General features: G+C 32.1%; 1 protein-coding gene across 4 annotated transcripts in view; it reads right to left on the bottom strand.

The window, feature by feature from the left end:
- The window catches only part of LOC142330372 (uncharacterized), a 54,187-nt gene that overhangs the window by 24,775 nt on the left and 13,978 nt on the right, over positions 1–15,434 (bottom strand). For 2 of the 4 annotated variants that reach the window (XM_075375597.1, XM_075375600.1), the window contains exon 2: positions 12,799–12,867. In XM_075375597.1, the coding sequence (XP_075231712.1) occupies positions 12,799–12,855 (57 nt within the window). In that variant the 5' untranslated portion in view covers positions 12,856–12,867. Of the gene's footprint in view, positions 1–5,268; positions 5,516–12,798; positions 12,868–15,434 lie in introns of those variants that run through there. The other 2 variants (XM_075375598.1, XM_075375599.1) reach the window with 2 other exon arrangements.

The following is a 15,434-nucleotide window of genomic DNA, read 5'->3' as shown; positions in this document are numbered from 1 at the left end:
GCTAAAAAAAAATCTATGCTTATAACAAATATGACGTGACACCAGAGTCATTCAGTATAACGGAATGTTCTCTGAATTTCAATATCTCCAAAAAATAGACATGAGTAAGCAATAACAGTAGAGTTCATTGTTTTTATTACATACACCTACAAAGATACTCTTTTTTGCAAAAGAAAAGAACAGTCACCTAGGGAACCACCGAGTTCTTTGTAGCAGCTAATGTTTTAATTAGTTTATAATACTGGTTAGAGAAAACTTCAAAAAAGACAAATACAAAATATTGCCTAAAATATATGTGATTTAGAAACATGATAACATTTCTCGACAAATGTGTAGCTCACTCTAGTAGGAAAATAACATACAATTATTTCAGGTTTTATCTCGGCATACATTTCTTTTCTCATGGCACTCTAATTTTTGTATATCAGAATGTATTAAAGAGAAATTAAAATTCTTTGTTTGACATTTTCATGGTCAATTAATATAATTTTGGATCTTCAGTATATAATTCTTTCATTATTAACTTGACTCACCCATCCACTACTAAACCTGTTTTCTCTTATTTTTCATTTCATTCAGTTCGTCCAGTGGATGAAAATCTAATAAAAATGATAAACCAATCTTATTGCTCTTCTGTGTTTGATTTTTTAAGAACAAATGTAATGACCAATATCTTAATCTGGGGATGAGTTTGGAAAATATCTACACTTATTGCCAGGTTTCTATTTTCAGTTAATATTAACAGAAATAAACTACAGTAATTTTTTTTTTAAATTTGTTTTTTTTAATTTGGTATTATGAAATTGTTTGTTGACTGACAAGTTTTAGTTTCTGTGCTATGTAGCGTACAGTTTGATTGTGTTACATTTTGTCCTCTGTATTTTAACTGCTTATAATAATGAAATTTTTATTTTTGCTACTTTGAAACAAATATACTGTGCTTGCTTAAATATGAACATAAGATATTTAATATTAAAGTATAAAGTGTTCAATTTGTAGTTGGCATTATTTAAAATAAAAAATTTTTACGATAGATTTTTAACTTAACAGTTACATTTTTTTTTTAGGATCTTATTGAAGAAGTTATCGATGATGTGGAAGAAAGAATTACTGAAAGTATTTTACAGACATCAAAATGTGTGATTTGCAATAAATTAAAATATAAGTGCATTTGTGACTGTCATCAATGAAGAATATGATGATTTCAACACTTTTACTTTAAAAGAAAAGAGCTTGCAAATTACAGAAAAACCAGTTAAAGAAAGGAATGTCATATCTTCTCATCTTCCTGTTCACACGAGTTTTTACACTAGAGTGACACACAGGAGTCTCTCACTCAGAGTTCTACTTTAGAGTCACACTTATCTATTCACGTTGTCAAAAAAAACTTCATGTAATTTTTCTAAAACAACATTTATTCGACGCAGTAATTTAAAAACGTATATCTCTACTAATACAAATGAGAAAAAATTCACTTTTAATTTTTGTAAAAAAACTTTTAATCAAAGTTGTAGTTTAAAAACACATCTCTCTATTCATACTGTTGAGAACAAATTCACTTGTAATTTTTGTAAAAAATCATTTAGTCAAAAGAGTAATTTTAGTAAATTTAGCAATGGCAAGTGGCATGTTTGTTAAGCAGAAATAACAGTCAGAATAGTTATTTTTGGGTTCCCTCCAAATCACAGGTATAGCAATGGCATGTGGCATTTCTCCACACAGTGAGAAGCCTAGAACATGATAAACAACTGATATATGGGACCCAGGCCCTTGTTTGGTCCTGATTTTATACTCTGAAAAAAAAAAGAAAGTATTATTATATTCTACTACAAGACTGTAACTTAAAATAAGCGTGTTAAATGAAATATTACTGAAACGTAACATGTGACAAGTCAAAAGCTTGGAGCTAACTATATTGTTAAAGATAATTTAAGACATGATATGTATTAACATAAAGCACTAACCTGTGTTGGTTGTGTATGGAAATGACTTGTTATACAAATAATCTATATTTATAACTAACACCACATGAAAACCAGAGTTTTATGGTATAACTGAATTTCTAAATCTCCAAATAATATACAAAAGTAGACAATAACAGTAGAGGTCATCTTTTTTTATTACCTGAAATGATACAATTTTTTGCAAAAGAAAAGTTTTCACTGGGTATATAGACTTTGATGCTAAATTAAACAAGGATTATCGCATTTTTTAAGAGTATTAATGGAAGTTGTATAAAAAAAGATAATTTAATTTTTACGGAATCAAAAATATTTTCGGATGTAAACAGATAATTATTAAACAATGTTAAATGTCGGCATAAAATGAATATGTTAGTCACCTTTGTTTAAGGCATGAGGCATCTGCTCACAATGAGTTATGGCAAAGTGCGATAATGGTGCAGGAACTTTAAAGTAGGACGTACAGATGTTCATGATGCAGGCGGTCAGGAAAGCAAGCGACTGTCAACCGATGATCTCTATGAGCGAGTGGATGTAGCAATTCGAGAAAATCGTCAGTTCACAATTTCTGTATTGAGTGATTAGTTTTCTGAAATTTCAAGGTCAGCTCTCTACACCATTGAACAAAATTGTCAGAGGGTACAAGACATGGGTCCACTTTGAAACTGAAACAAATCCAAACAGTGTAGGCATTCTCATTCTCCCAGTGAACCAAAGAAGTTCAAGCGAACCTTCTCCAACAGAAAGTATATGGCCACTGTGTTCTGGGACCGGAATGGAATTGTCTTGGTGGAATTCATGGAACGTGGCACGACTATCACTGCAGTTGAAGAGTCACGCAGTATGAGGTGTGACTCTTCAACGTCTATGAAGGGCAATTCAGAATAAGCGGAGAGGAATGTTGTCATCAGGCATTGTCTTTCTCCATGACAATGCTCGGCCGCACACTGGAGCTGTAACAAAGAAGCTCCTGCAGCGTTTTCGTTGGGTGTTTGATCCCCCACCATACAGCCTGGACTTGGCTCCATCCGATTTTAATCTCTTTACTTACATGAAACGCTGGCTAGGAGGACAACATTTTGGCACAGATATCGAGCTGCAGACCAGCATAGAAACATAGCTGAAAACAGAGGCAGCTCCGTTCTATGACGAGGGTATTGGAAAGTTGGTACCACGCAACGACAAATGTCTAAATCCGAGTAACGATTATGCAGAGAAATAGCGTAACTATGTAAGTACATGTTACAAATAAAAAATTTTTTATTTTCACTATGGTTTTAATTTCATGACCAATCGGACCTTGAAAAATAAATAACCCTCGTATTAACCCCCCTATTCTCCACTAATAAATGTTTTTTACACTATTAAATCAAAATATCTCATGTCAGACATGAATGCTCAATGATATGTGGGCTATGAACAGTAAATAAAAAATACCTTCACGAACAGAAAAATTGAAAATTCTTACAATAACTAGCTTTTATGTTTTTAACTTAAACCAAAGTAAAGAAGAAAATAGGTTACTTGTTTAAAAATTGTCAGTTCATAATCAGTCTTGGCAAGATTTACAAACAAATAATCTTGTTGAAACAAATAATCATGCATGTCTTCTTTTTTAATGGGCAAGGATAATTGATTTTCTTCTAAAACTGAATCGTTAGTTTGTGCATTCATACTCTGCAAAAAAAATATAGATATATTAATATCCTACTACAAAAGTGTGACTTAAATAAGCATGTTAAATGAAATATTACTGAAACGTAACATCTGATGAAGTCAAGAGCTTGGAACTAACTATATTGTTAAAGATAATTTAAGACATGTTTGTATAAAAGCGCGTTTTAATGCACTAAACTGTGTCGGTTATGTATGGAAATGATTTGTTATGCACATACTCTATATTTATAACTAACACCACATGAAAACCAGAGTTTGATGGTATAACTGAATTTCTAAATCTCCAAAAAATATACATGAGTAGGCAATAACAGTAGAGGTCAGTTTTTTATTACCTAAAATGATACAATTTTTTGCAAAAGAAAGGTTTTCACCAGGTATATAGACTATGATGCTCAATTAAACAAGGATTATTGCATGTTTTTAAGTACTAGTGGAAGTCAATTCAGCTGTATTAAAAAAAAAATTTTATTTTTACAGAATCAAAAAATGTTCAGAAGAAAAAAGATAATTAATGAGTTAAGAAGCCAGTAACATAAAATAAGGATATATTCCATGAGCTATTAGAAGAACGCGAGTCAGAAGTGAGTGTCCTAACCTGATCCTAGTTATAATTTTGTCACACAAGCATCTTGGGCTGACAAACGCCAGAGTTGGTGCTTATCGATTAGCATAATATGACATGACATCTCAATGTTATACTATGTTTTTAACACAAGCATACTATTCGCCTTGGCTTCTTTCTCTTTTAATTAATCTGACATAGTAACATTTGACATGAAAACTTGTAAAACTACAGCCTCACATATGCCATTATCAACCAAACCAACCATTAATAAACACATTACAGATTTTTTGCATGAAATATTCAGGAGCAGCATTCGATTAACTAAACATCTAAATTTATTACAGTGTTTCTGCTAAAGCCAGACTGCATAGATTTTCTGTGGTACAAAGAAGCCATTGTGGAAAAGTTAAAAATTTAACATAAAAATATGAGATTATCTCTACTTATAGAAAGTTAATGAGAACCTTCAACAACTATCTTTTAGAGGATTGAACAATCACAACCAGTACATAAAATTTAATTAAAAATATAATTTATATGTAGGATATGATTTCAACTGAAAAAACACAAGCACATCGAAATCTGCCTATTTCCATAAATATGTTTAATGCTTTAATTATACTTGTTTGAGAATACTTCAAAGTATTTCGCCTACAGAATAATTCTGAATATCTCTCTTGGTGTTCCCGACTAATTTCCTGTTTGCTAATAGGCGAGTCTGACTCCGTCCCGGGTGAGCTTCCGTAATTTCACAAAAAGTAACATAAGGATTTCTTACCTTCTGGCTATGCAAATATGATTAATTATTAAATCTGTTATTATACAGTTTACTATATTACTATATTTAGTTATATTAATATACTTACGACACGTAAATAATACACACTTCTTTCACTCTGTAAAAATAATTTTAATGACTACCAAACATTATCACAAAATAGATTTCATATATATATATATATATATATATAACCGAGGGTGTCAACTGTGACAGCACACGGTAGGAATGCATAATCATACACCACAGTTCACAATATATGTAAAAATAATGAAATAAGTTACCGAATTAGTAATCACCATGGATTCTCAAAGCTTCTACTGAACAAATGTGTGAGGAACCAATGAGTTCCTCTCGCCTTCAATATCATTCTGAATATGTCTGTTGTTTTCCATGACTAATTTCCTATTTTCCAACAGGTCGGTTATCACTCGGATCAATTATTTCACAAAAAATAACTAAACTTTTCTTACCTTCCGTTTTTCTAATATATTCAATAGGTTATTATAATACTACATAATTTTAGTTTTTGTTGAATCCCATCGTTCGATTTATCGATGTACGTAGATTATCGATGTAACTTTTGGAGCCAGTCAATAACATCTGTTTTCAGTATTCTATTCAATTTTCACTTTTGTCTTTGTTATTTATGTTATAATTAATAAATATTTTTCTATAATTAGAATACGGGTGTCTTTAATTAAATAGAGCCATAAAACACGTTGCGACGAGGAGTAATATTTGTGTACAAAAAAAGTTAAAAAAAAACTTGCTTGTTTTTACACGTTCAAACATATTTGAGCCAAACTATCGACTGACGACATTAAATACATGAATAAAAGTTTAATTGACTAACACTTAATTTGAATAATATTTATTTTATACTGTTAAAAATGATTGAAATATTCGTCATATAAAACAAGTTCATAGAATATATTTTGAGTAGTTTAGTTCCACTAATTCTTCGGATGACGATTTAATAGGCAGGAGGGTTACCGGCGGCTTATGAAAGGATATGATACAAACAATTTTATTTTATTATAGTCCATTTTATCAGAAATTTTGTTTTTGGTGAATTTAAAATTATTTATGAAAAATCAACAATTTATGTCATACTATTTTCTGTATCATAAAAAATTTTACTCATAAAAAATAATACATAACTATAACCTCAAACCTTGATACACTATTTTTACAAAATAAATAAATAAATATGCGCTGCAATATAAATACATTTTTATGAATATGAACAACAATATTCACTGTTTGAAATATACATCCTCTCATTTCAGCTTCTGTGTTGCAGACATGTCAGAGACAAGACATAAAAAGGATGGCCACGCCGATGACTGAGTACTAACAACAAAATGTAGATCATTTGAAGAGTCGCAGGAGGTCCTGATGACTGACCAGGAGAAAATGGGACCACAGAGCAGAATAACGAAATCCCATGTATTACTCAAAAGCGCCGGGTTTTGACTTGCAACGTAAGACTTGGTCAACGCTAAACAGAATACAAACTCAGCATGGTAGATGCGCCTATTTCCTGTATAAATGGGGTAAAACACCGACGCCGCTTTGTGAGTGTGGTGAAAATTACACTGTTAAAACACATTACAGAAGTTTGCTCTAGGACAACTCATGAAGAGAATCCTGAAGATTTCCTGATGGCAATTCCAGAATTAATTTGTTGAATGTTTGTTTGTAATTTTTGACTGTAATTGGTGTTGCGAGTTGGAGCCATATGCTAAATAAATAAATAAATATATATTTATTACGACTCAATCAATATTATTAATATTTACAACTCGTGCTAATCATTTAATTGCACTGAACAACAGACTGAATTTGACACTACACACATGTGTAAAGTCAAATTTTTCAAAATTTGAAAAAAATTTCAACAATACAAAGAAAGATTTGATAACTTTCTTATTATGAAGCGATTAACCGTAGATAAAGGCACATCAAAAACAGTCCTGTTAAATAGTATAGACCCTGAAAACTTGGAGGTTTAAAGTTATCAGTGACACCAAGAAAACTACATACCCTAACGTATGACGAAATAGTTCAAACTTTGACCGATTAGTAAGTGAGAAAAAGAATCTATTAGTTGAAAGACATAAATTCCTCTCACAAAAACAAGGATCAAATCAACCAATTCCAGATTTTATCACACAATTACCTAAATATATTTCAACATGTGAATTCCAATGCAAATGTAAAAAGTTTATACCAGATCTTTTTCTGCATTCACAATTTACTAGAGGACTTTCCAACCAAGACTACGTCATCAATTGTTGCTAGATGATTCAAAATCTTTTCAAGATGCAGTTTCGAAAGCTCAAACCTTAGAAGCACCATTGTTGGCTATCAGCAATTCAATGTCCAGTAGAAAATTCCTCAACCAATGTACACAGAGTTTCTAGACCACGAAGTAGACGTACGAGCAACTATGAAAACTTTTAAGATGGAAAGTTTTTAATCTGTTTAAAATTACCTATAATCTTTATCGGATTTGAAGCTTGATCTCATCATCCAGTGGTTGTTTATTAATCATGTATTTGATTTTCTACTCCTATAAGTACATTACAGTCTAGAGATTTGTAAACAATAAATTAACCCGTGTTACAATGAGATGTTGTACTATACAATTCCTTAAAAAATCAGGTTTTCTTTAAATTTGTATTACTAAACACCCTGCCCTTGCAGATCTTAAATCCCCATAGAAGCAGCTATAAGACCCGATTGAATGAAAACAACATGTAAGTGGCATCAGCCACAATAATTACTTTATTCAAATTAATAATACTCACTATAAAATTAGTTTCTTTCCAGGTGTCACTAGTAGGCTGGATTTTCATTTTAGTAGGTTTGACATACAAATTTACAAAAAAGTATGATTAGCTCACAGAAGAGAGTAATGGAATACATTTTCACTTCTAAATTTGTTAAGGAAGCTCATCATGGGTCACTTTTGTCTTCAAATTGATTTTTGCAGATTTCATATCTCGTGTAAAGTTGCCTATATCACTGGTCAACATGATTTTTGTCTCACGAGTACCAATAGGTGTACTTAATGCAGTTCTTTATCCTGTTTTCAAATATGTATTCCTAATTTCTCCATTACCTACAGCTTCTTTGTTATTTTAATTTATTTAAATATTTTAAAACTTTTTTGTCCATTGTCAATTAAAAAGTCCTAGAGAATTATAAATGTGATGGAATCAAATGAGCCAACTCAAACAGTAGCACTGATATTGTTGTGTAGATTCAGATGTGTATAGACATGTACAAAAGTTACCTAGTGCAGAATACATTCATCAGAACAATGCCAGTTGTGAGATAGTAGTGAACCAGTAAACATGTCATTGTGACTGCTTTGTGTGTCTGAATTATTGTGTATTACATATTTACAACTTTATTTTTTTTAATTAGTCGTTAGTTACAAAATGCCTGGAGTTTGTTTAAATCATCCAAACTTTTTTTTTATGTATGTGGTGAAGTAACACTCTGGTCACAAATGCAGAACCTTACTCCATTAGCAAAAAAGTCTAATGAACTTTATTTTGGGTGTAAAGTCAGGACCAAATGGGCATGGGTCCCATATATCTGTTGTTTATAATCTTCTAGGCTTCTCACTGTGTGGAAAAATGCCACACGCCACATGTCATTGCTATCCCTATAGCAATTTTGGTGATACAACTTATGAACAAAGCATTTCATCTGAGCCTCATTTACTGACTCAAGAAAATCTTAACCAACTCATAAAAGATTTAAAGTATCCAAAAAACAGTCTGGAATGCTTGCTTCCCGGCTAAAAGGATGGAATCTTCATCAAAAGTATACAATGATATGTAGCACTTATCATAATCATCATTCTGAATTTAAAAGCTATTTTTCTGAAGAAAATGCCTTAGTGTTTTGTAATGACATTTCTTCTCTTATGCAGACACTTTGTAATGAACATAACCCAACAAAATGGCGCTTGTTCATAGATTCCTCTAAAGTTAGTTTAAAAGCTGTGCTTCTGCATAATGGCAATAAATTCCCATCAGTACCTCTGGCCCACTCTGCTACTATGAAAGAAACTTATCAAAATTTTAAATCTATATTGGAAAAGCTTCAATATGGAGTATCTAAATGGAGTATTTGTAGTGATTACAAAGTGATTCCATTTATTCTTGGTCTGCAGCTTGGTTACATAAACTACTGATGTTTATTGTGTGAATCGGATAGTAGGGACAGAAAAAGACATTTTATTAGAAATGAACAGCCTAAACCCATGGCCTAAAAATGTGTATCTACCTCTGTTACATATCAAACTAGGAATAATGAACAATTTCGTCAAGGACATGGACAATACTCCTGGTTCATGTAAACAGAAGTTTTCTAAAATTAGTGATGCAAAAATTATAGAAGGATTATTTGTGGATCTTCAAATATGGTCCCTAATGCATAATGAAAAGTTTGAGAAACTATTGAATCCACTGGAGAAAGCAGCTAGACAAGCATTCAAAAATGTTACTCAAAATTTTTTCGGAATATCGAAAGCCGGAAAATTACTGTGAATTGTCAACAATCTTATAAAAACTTGGGTTGTAATATATCCTTAAAAGAACACTTCCTGCACATGCACATAAATTTCTTCCTGGAAAATCTTGGCGCAGTGTGCGATGACCACGGGGAACACTTTCCTAAGGAGATTTCAGTTACGGAAAAGAGGTTTCAAGGCAAATGGAATCCTAATATGCTGGACGATCAAGAGGGATACTCCACAGGTGAAGTGTAACAGAAAATCGTCATTTCTTACTTTCTAGGTGAGCCAAATGTTTGAATATTTTGTAGTGAAGAATGCAGAAAGTATTAAAATGTTTGAATTATAAATTCTTATCTCTCGGAAACCTTGCGTGATGAGGAAAAATCAATATCATATTTCAATTCAGAAGAATAAAATACTCTCAGAATCACATATTTTTCTTCCTGAGACAAAAAAAGAATTCTTTTTTGTCCTCAGTGTTAGCTTTTGAATTATAACAATCAACATACATATACATATAACTTAAAATATTTTATAAAAGAATCACTTATTCTTACATGAATGGCCAAAAAGGAGTGTAATGCACTTAAAATGTATGTAAATTATTATATAATTTATTTAAATATATATTTATTTATATAGCCTGTGACACGTTTGGTAACATAAGGATTCTAAATCGGTTGAGTCATTGAGCTAATATGGTGGAAAAACATACGTACAATCTAAATACATTACACTCCTTTTGTCTAGTTTGGTTTCATCGTGATTTTGTATTGTACTAGTAAATAGCCCGTTTCAATTTTGAAAATCGGAAGATTGATTGTGAAAATATAACATTTCAGAAAAATCATCATTTGTTAGATCTAGAGTATACCTGATGCATACAAAAGTTAGCCATCAGTCCATTAACAAATACCCTCTTTTTAATTTTGAAAATCAGACGACTGTTTACAGCGATATAAGAGCACCTCATTGCACCTCCCACAATAGCGCCCCAGGGACACTACTTTTTTACAATTTGATGTTGATAATTGGCCTAACCTTGCAATAGATGCTCGTATCACACCCAGTTCCCACAGGAACCCTGTTATTATAAACACAAATTTTTTAATATTATTTTATTTTATTTAATGTAAGTTTAATTCTATTACTTTTGTAATTTTTTTCGATTGATTTGAATCGTTCAATTCAAACCCAGCTAACACAGTTATAGAGGCTCACAGTTCATTAAAGTTTGTATGTCAACTGGCAAATCTCCACTACTAATATATATTTATAAGTAATACATACATATACACATATATTTATAGCTTATGACACTCCTTGTAATGTAAGGATTCCAACGGTAGGGGCATAGATACTGTAAAATTACTTACACTTCCCATCGCCTTCCTACCGGTACGATAGTGGAGGAATGGAATCTCGCAGAATCCAGAAATAGCCAGTACAAAACTGTAGATGGCTTACGGCTGGATCTGGGAAGAGGTCATTGCCTCTCTGGTCTAATTGAAAAACGTAGTTGGAACATTCTGTATTACAAATATGCAGTACTAATGACTTTAACATTTAGCTTCCTCAACTTCATCAACATCAACTTCCTGTTTTCATTTTTATGGGCATAAATCAAACCCTGCTTTGTCCATTCTAAGATACACTTTCTTGATATCTGTTGTTAAGGAGGAGTAGTTACTTGTACTGAGTAAATGGCAAAATAATATTTTTGTCTGGAGGAGTTAGCATTCAACCCCCATTGAATAATTTTAATTTCACTATCAATTCATAATAAAAACTTTATTAAAATTAGTTCCCCCATTATTGAGTGATGTACAAATAAATTTACTTCACAGGTAACATAAACAAATTTGCTAATTATAGTAAAAAGGTTTATTATTATTATTGTAAAATACCTAAATAAAGTTAAAAAAAAGCTGACAACACAGTTTTACAACTTTGGGGTTTTTCTGATGTATGGCTTAAACACACAATTTAAGATATTTATTTTATTTAAATATAATATTTTTTAATTTATTTAATTAAATGATTCTAATTCGCATGGGTGTGATGATACTAGTAGCAACAATCGACAATAACTAATGTAATTTCACATCTTACATTGAAAACATTTTGCTTGTACGGTTGGCAGATTGGTGTAGTCATGAGGCTATATGCACCAGGTACCGAGATAACCGGGCGATCAAGTTTGAAACCTGGCCCAACCTAGTTACTTTTTTACACTTTAAATATTGTTCATTTATATAATTCTACCACTCACCTGTGACGTCCCAATGTAGCAGTAGTTTAGACCACTTTTTAGGGTAGGGTTGTGATTTTGCAAAAAACTTTTGCAAATATTGTTATTTTTTAATTGTTAACAAATGTGCCTAAGAAAAATATGACCTTAATCAGGTGAAATCTTAAAATACTGAGGGTGACCTTGCTCTACAGCCTCACCCCCTGACCCTTTTAAGTTGAAAATTTATTGGCATCAATGTCCCATATGTAGAAGTAATCTGACCAAGTTTGGTCAAAATCAGCCCAGTAGTTCTGGAGATATAAGCTTATTTAGAGGCCAACACTGAACACATGAACGTTAAACATCTGGAAAATTTCTATCCAGCCTTTTGGTTTCCATCAAAATGTCAAGATCTGCTAAAAACCGCATATGTCCAAATTGGACCGATCATCCTAGTACGTTATTAGTAGTAAGTCATCCTATTACTTTTTTTATACATTCCAATCTTTGTGCTATTTCTAGTGTTAAAAATATTGTGAGTGATGATATATCCGGAACAAATAGGAGAAATTTGTCTAGGGAACTGAATCTAAACACCGGAACGAGTTCCTCGACAGCAGGAAGAGCCACCTCGCCAGAAAGACGGGGGCGACTGGCCGACCGAACCGGTCCATAGGCATCCCTCATGGATCAGCATCCAGGTCAGTAAGTAATCAGCTCGTTCCAGACCCTACCCTAGCGTCCTTTATCGCTACGTTTAGTGAGGAAGGGTCGACCTGAGACTGTACAAGACTAAACTTCATTCACATTCATACATATCATCCTCATTCATTCTCTGAAGTAATATCTCGCGGTGGTTTCGGAAGCTAACAGAAAAAAGAGATGAACATAAAAAACCGCTTCAAAATATTAGAAATAAAGTAAAAACAATGATAAAAATTCTAGGCACCGATAGAATTATAGACATCAGTGTTAAAAAATATATTGCTAGTACTTAGAATAATGACTTTTTTTAATAAAAAGGTATACATAAAGATTTACCTCTTCATTCAGTTCGTGATCATCGAGGGCGGTATTCATTTTAAATAAGTCTTTCATGATTTCTCGAATCTGAAATTTCAGAAAAAACAAAATTTTTACTTATAAAAATTGCAATATATATTACGAATATATTCTAAATACTCATGTTTAAAAGAGTTAAATTTTTTATTTATAATTATTGTAAATGCTGTTGTAAAAGATTACAATACGCATCAAGATGATTCTGAATTATTTATTAATTATTACAAAAAGAAATATCTGTACGCTATTTTTATCGGGCTGGCAATTTTTGAAGTTATTACTTTAAAAATACGGTTTAATTTTCTTCATTTGTGCTGTATATTTTTTACTTTCTTTGAATTTATTTTTTTAATACGTAAACTTTTTTTATTGATGTTTAGGACCGTGATTGTTACGCCAGTCAACGGTATGAAACAAAACTATCGGTTAAATATTTACTGTTAATCTTTTCAATACTTCACCAGGAAAATGTATGTATTTTTCGTTTTTGCACGCTTTATTTTTGCCTTTAAATAAATCTCTGCTAGTCTTCTACAAGTTTACAAATATTTAAAGCGACTAAAGTATAATTAACAGCAGTTAAATTATTTTCTATAGCTAATTTAGATTAATATGCCGATATATTTTTTGACGATCAGACAAAAATCTTAAATTAAACCTAATATATTTTGGTTCTTGGATTAGATAAAGAAGGTTTCCGATATTTTTAGTTAGAAAAAACTATTTAAGATATAAAAAAATGCGATTAAGAGCGCATAAATTGTAAGTAATAAATGAACAAAAAATCGGATGGGGGTGTGTCGGGGTGTACGGCCGTTGGTTTAACGTGAAATGTTACAGACGTTGGATGAAGTTCCTCCGACTTACAGACCGACCAACTTATCTGAACAGTTTAAACGGGAGAGCCACAATCGTATTTTTTTTTAACAAAACAAAGTCTCCGTTGGAAAATGTTAGTTCCTTAATTTGGCCAACTCTACAGATAAACTGGTCGGTCGGTATGTCGGTTTTGGGCTTTTTTGGTCATTTTTAGTCAAGTCGATTGCGATCGAAAGGGGAGAGGTGTACAACTACAACAGTCCTAAATCAAAAATGTCAACGTCCTACAGTTAATCGTTTTTGAGTTATGCGATATACGTATATATGTATAGACGTCACACCGAAACTAGTCAAAATGGATATTTTCGTTAAAAACTGAAAACCGAAATCTTTCGCCATCACAATACTTCCTTTAGTTCGTACAAGAAAATAAAAAACATTACGCGGCATTTTACACCGTACAAAATCATTTTAAGGCGCTGCTGTTTTTAATTTTAATTTTGACCTGTCGATTAAATTTCACTTTTGATCAAACTTTCGACTTCCTGCTTTTAAACGTAAATGCAAATTCGTCAATAAGACGTTTAACTCTAACGGCGTGTGAAATCGATCAAAATTATTATCGTTTGAAATAATGGAAAAGAAATTAATAAATTCCGGTAGTACAAGAACAAGCGATAAGAAAAGGGGAAGATAAGTCGCTTAATATTTTTATGAAATTATGTATCCTGTTTCGTTATTAATTCCGCTTCCACTTTTGATAACCGCCCTGTAATTCAGTATAATATATACGAACAGTATAAATAACAGGAACCCATCGGGTTGGTCTAATGGTGAACGCGTCTTCCCAAATCAGCTGATTTGGAAGTCGAGAGTTCCAGCGTTCAAATCCTAGTAAAGCCAATTACTTTTACACGGATTTGAATATTAGATCGAGGATACCGGTGTTCTTTGGCGGTCGGGTCTCAATTAACCACGCATCTCAGGAACGGTCGAACTGAGAGTGTACGAGACTACATTTCATTTACACTCATACATATCATCCTCTGAAGTATTATCAAAACGGTAGTTACCGGAGGTTAAACAGAAAAAAAGAAAAAGAAAAGTATAAATAATAGTAAATGTATTCCAAAATCCAGGTGTACTGGCGGCCGGTAGCGACACTAAAGGATTTCGAAAAATAGCCGTATGAAAATTGTAAAATTAAAATCGTTAATATTGTTGCAAATATTAGCGTACAACTTGCAACAGTCAAATAGTAGTAAAAAGAAAGTGCAGAGTTTACTATCCAAAATATCTTGCAAAATTTATTTCCAAAAATTTTTATTCCTCTATCGGTAAAACTATTATATTTATGTACCTTAGAGGAGCAGTTAACTCGACGGAGTTGTGCAGGCGTAGGTGTATGGAAAAAGGCAGGGTGAAAAGTAAAAGATTCCTTAATAATTTGTTACAAAATAAATGTTCGCGTTCTCATCGATTAATTAAATTTTACACTTCGAATAGTTTTCTATATATCGGGAAGAAATAATTAAATCCTGTCTGAATGGAAAATGGAAAAAGTATTGGAAGAAGAGCCAAAGTAAACTAAATAAACCGCTCGATAAATTAAACGAAGTTTACCAGAGTCGGGGTATGACGAACAGCAATAAGAAGACAAAACGTACGGTATTACGCGGGAAAGAGGTGAAGATATGAAATTAAGTTTTAAGTTTTAGAACGGGTGAAGAAATTTCAGAATTTAGGGAGCTTTATAACCGATGACCTGATTTGCACGAAAATTAAACCAAGAATAT

The sequence above is a fragment of the Lycorma delicatula genome, chromosome 9 (genome assembly GCF_047948215.1).
Source record: "Lycorma delicatula isolate Av1 chromosome 9, ASM4794821v1, whole genome shotgun sequence".
NCBI classification, from domain to species: domain Eukaryota; kingdom Metazoa; phylum Arthropoda; class Insecta; order Hemiptera; family Fulgoridae; genus Lycorma; species Lycorma delicatula.
This window is presented reverse-complemented; position numbering and strand designations above follow the sequence as displayed.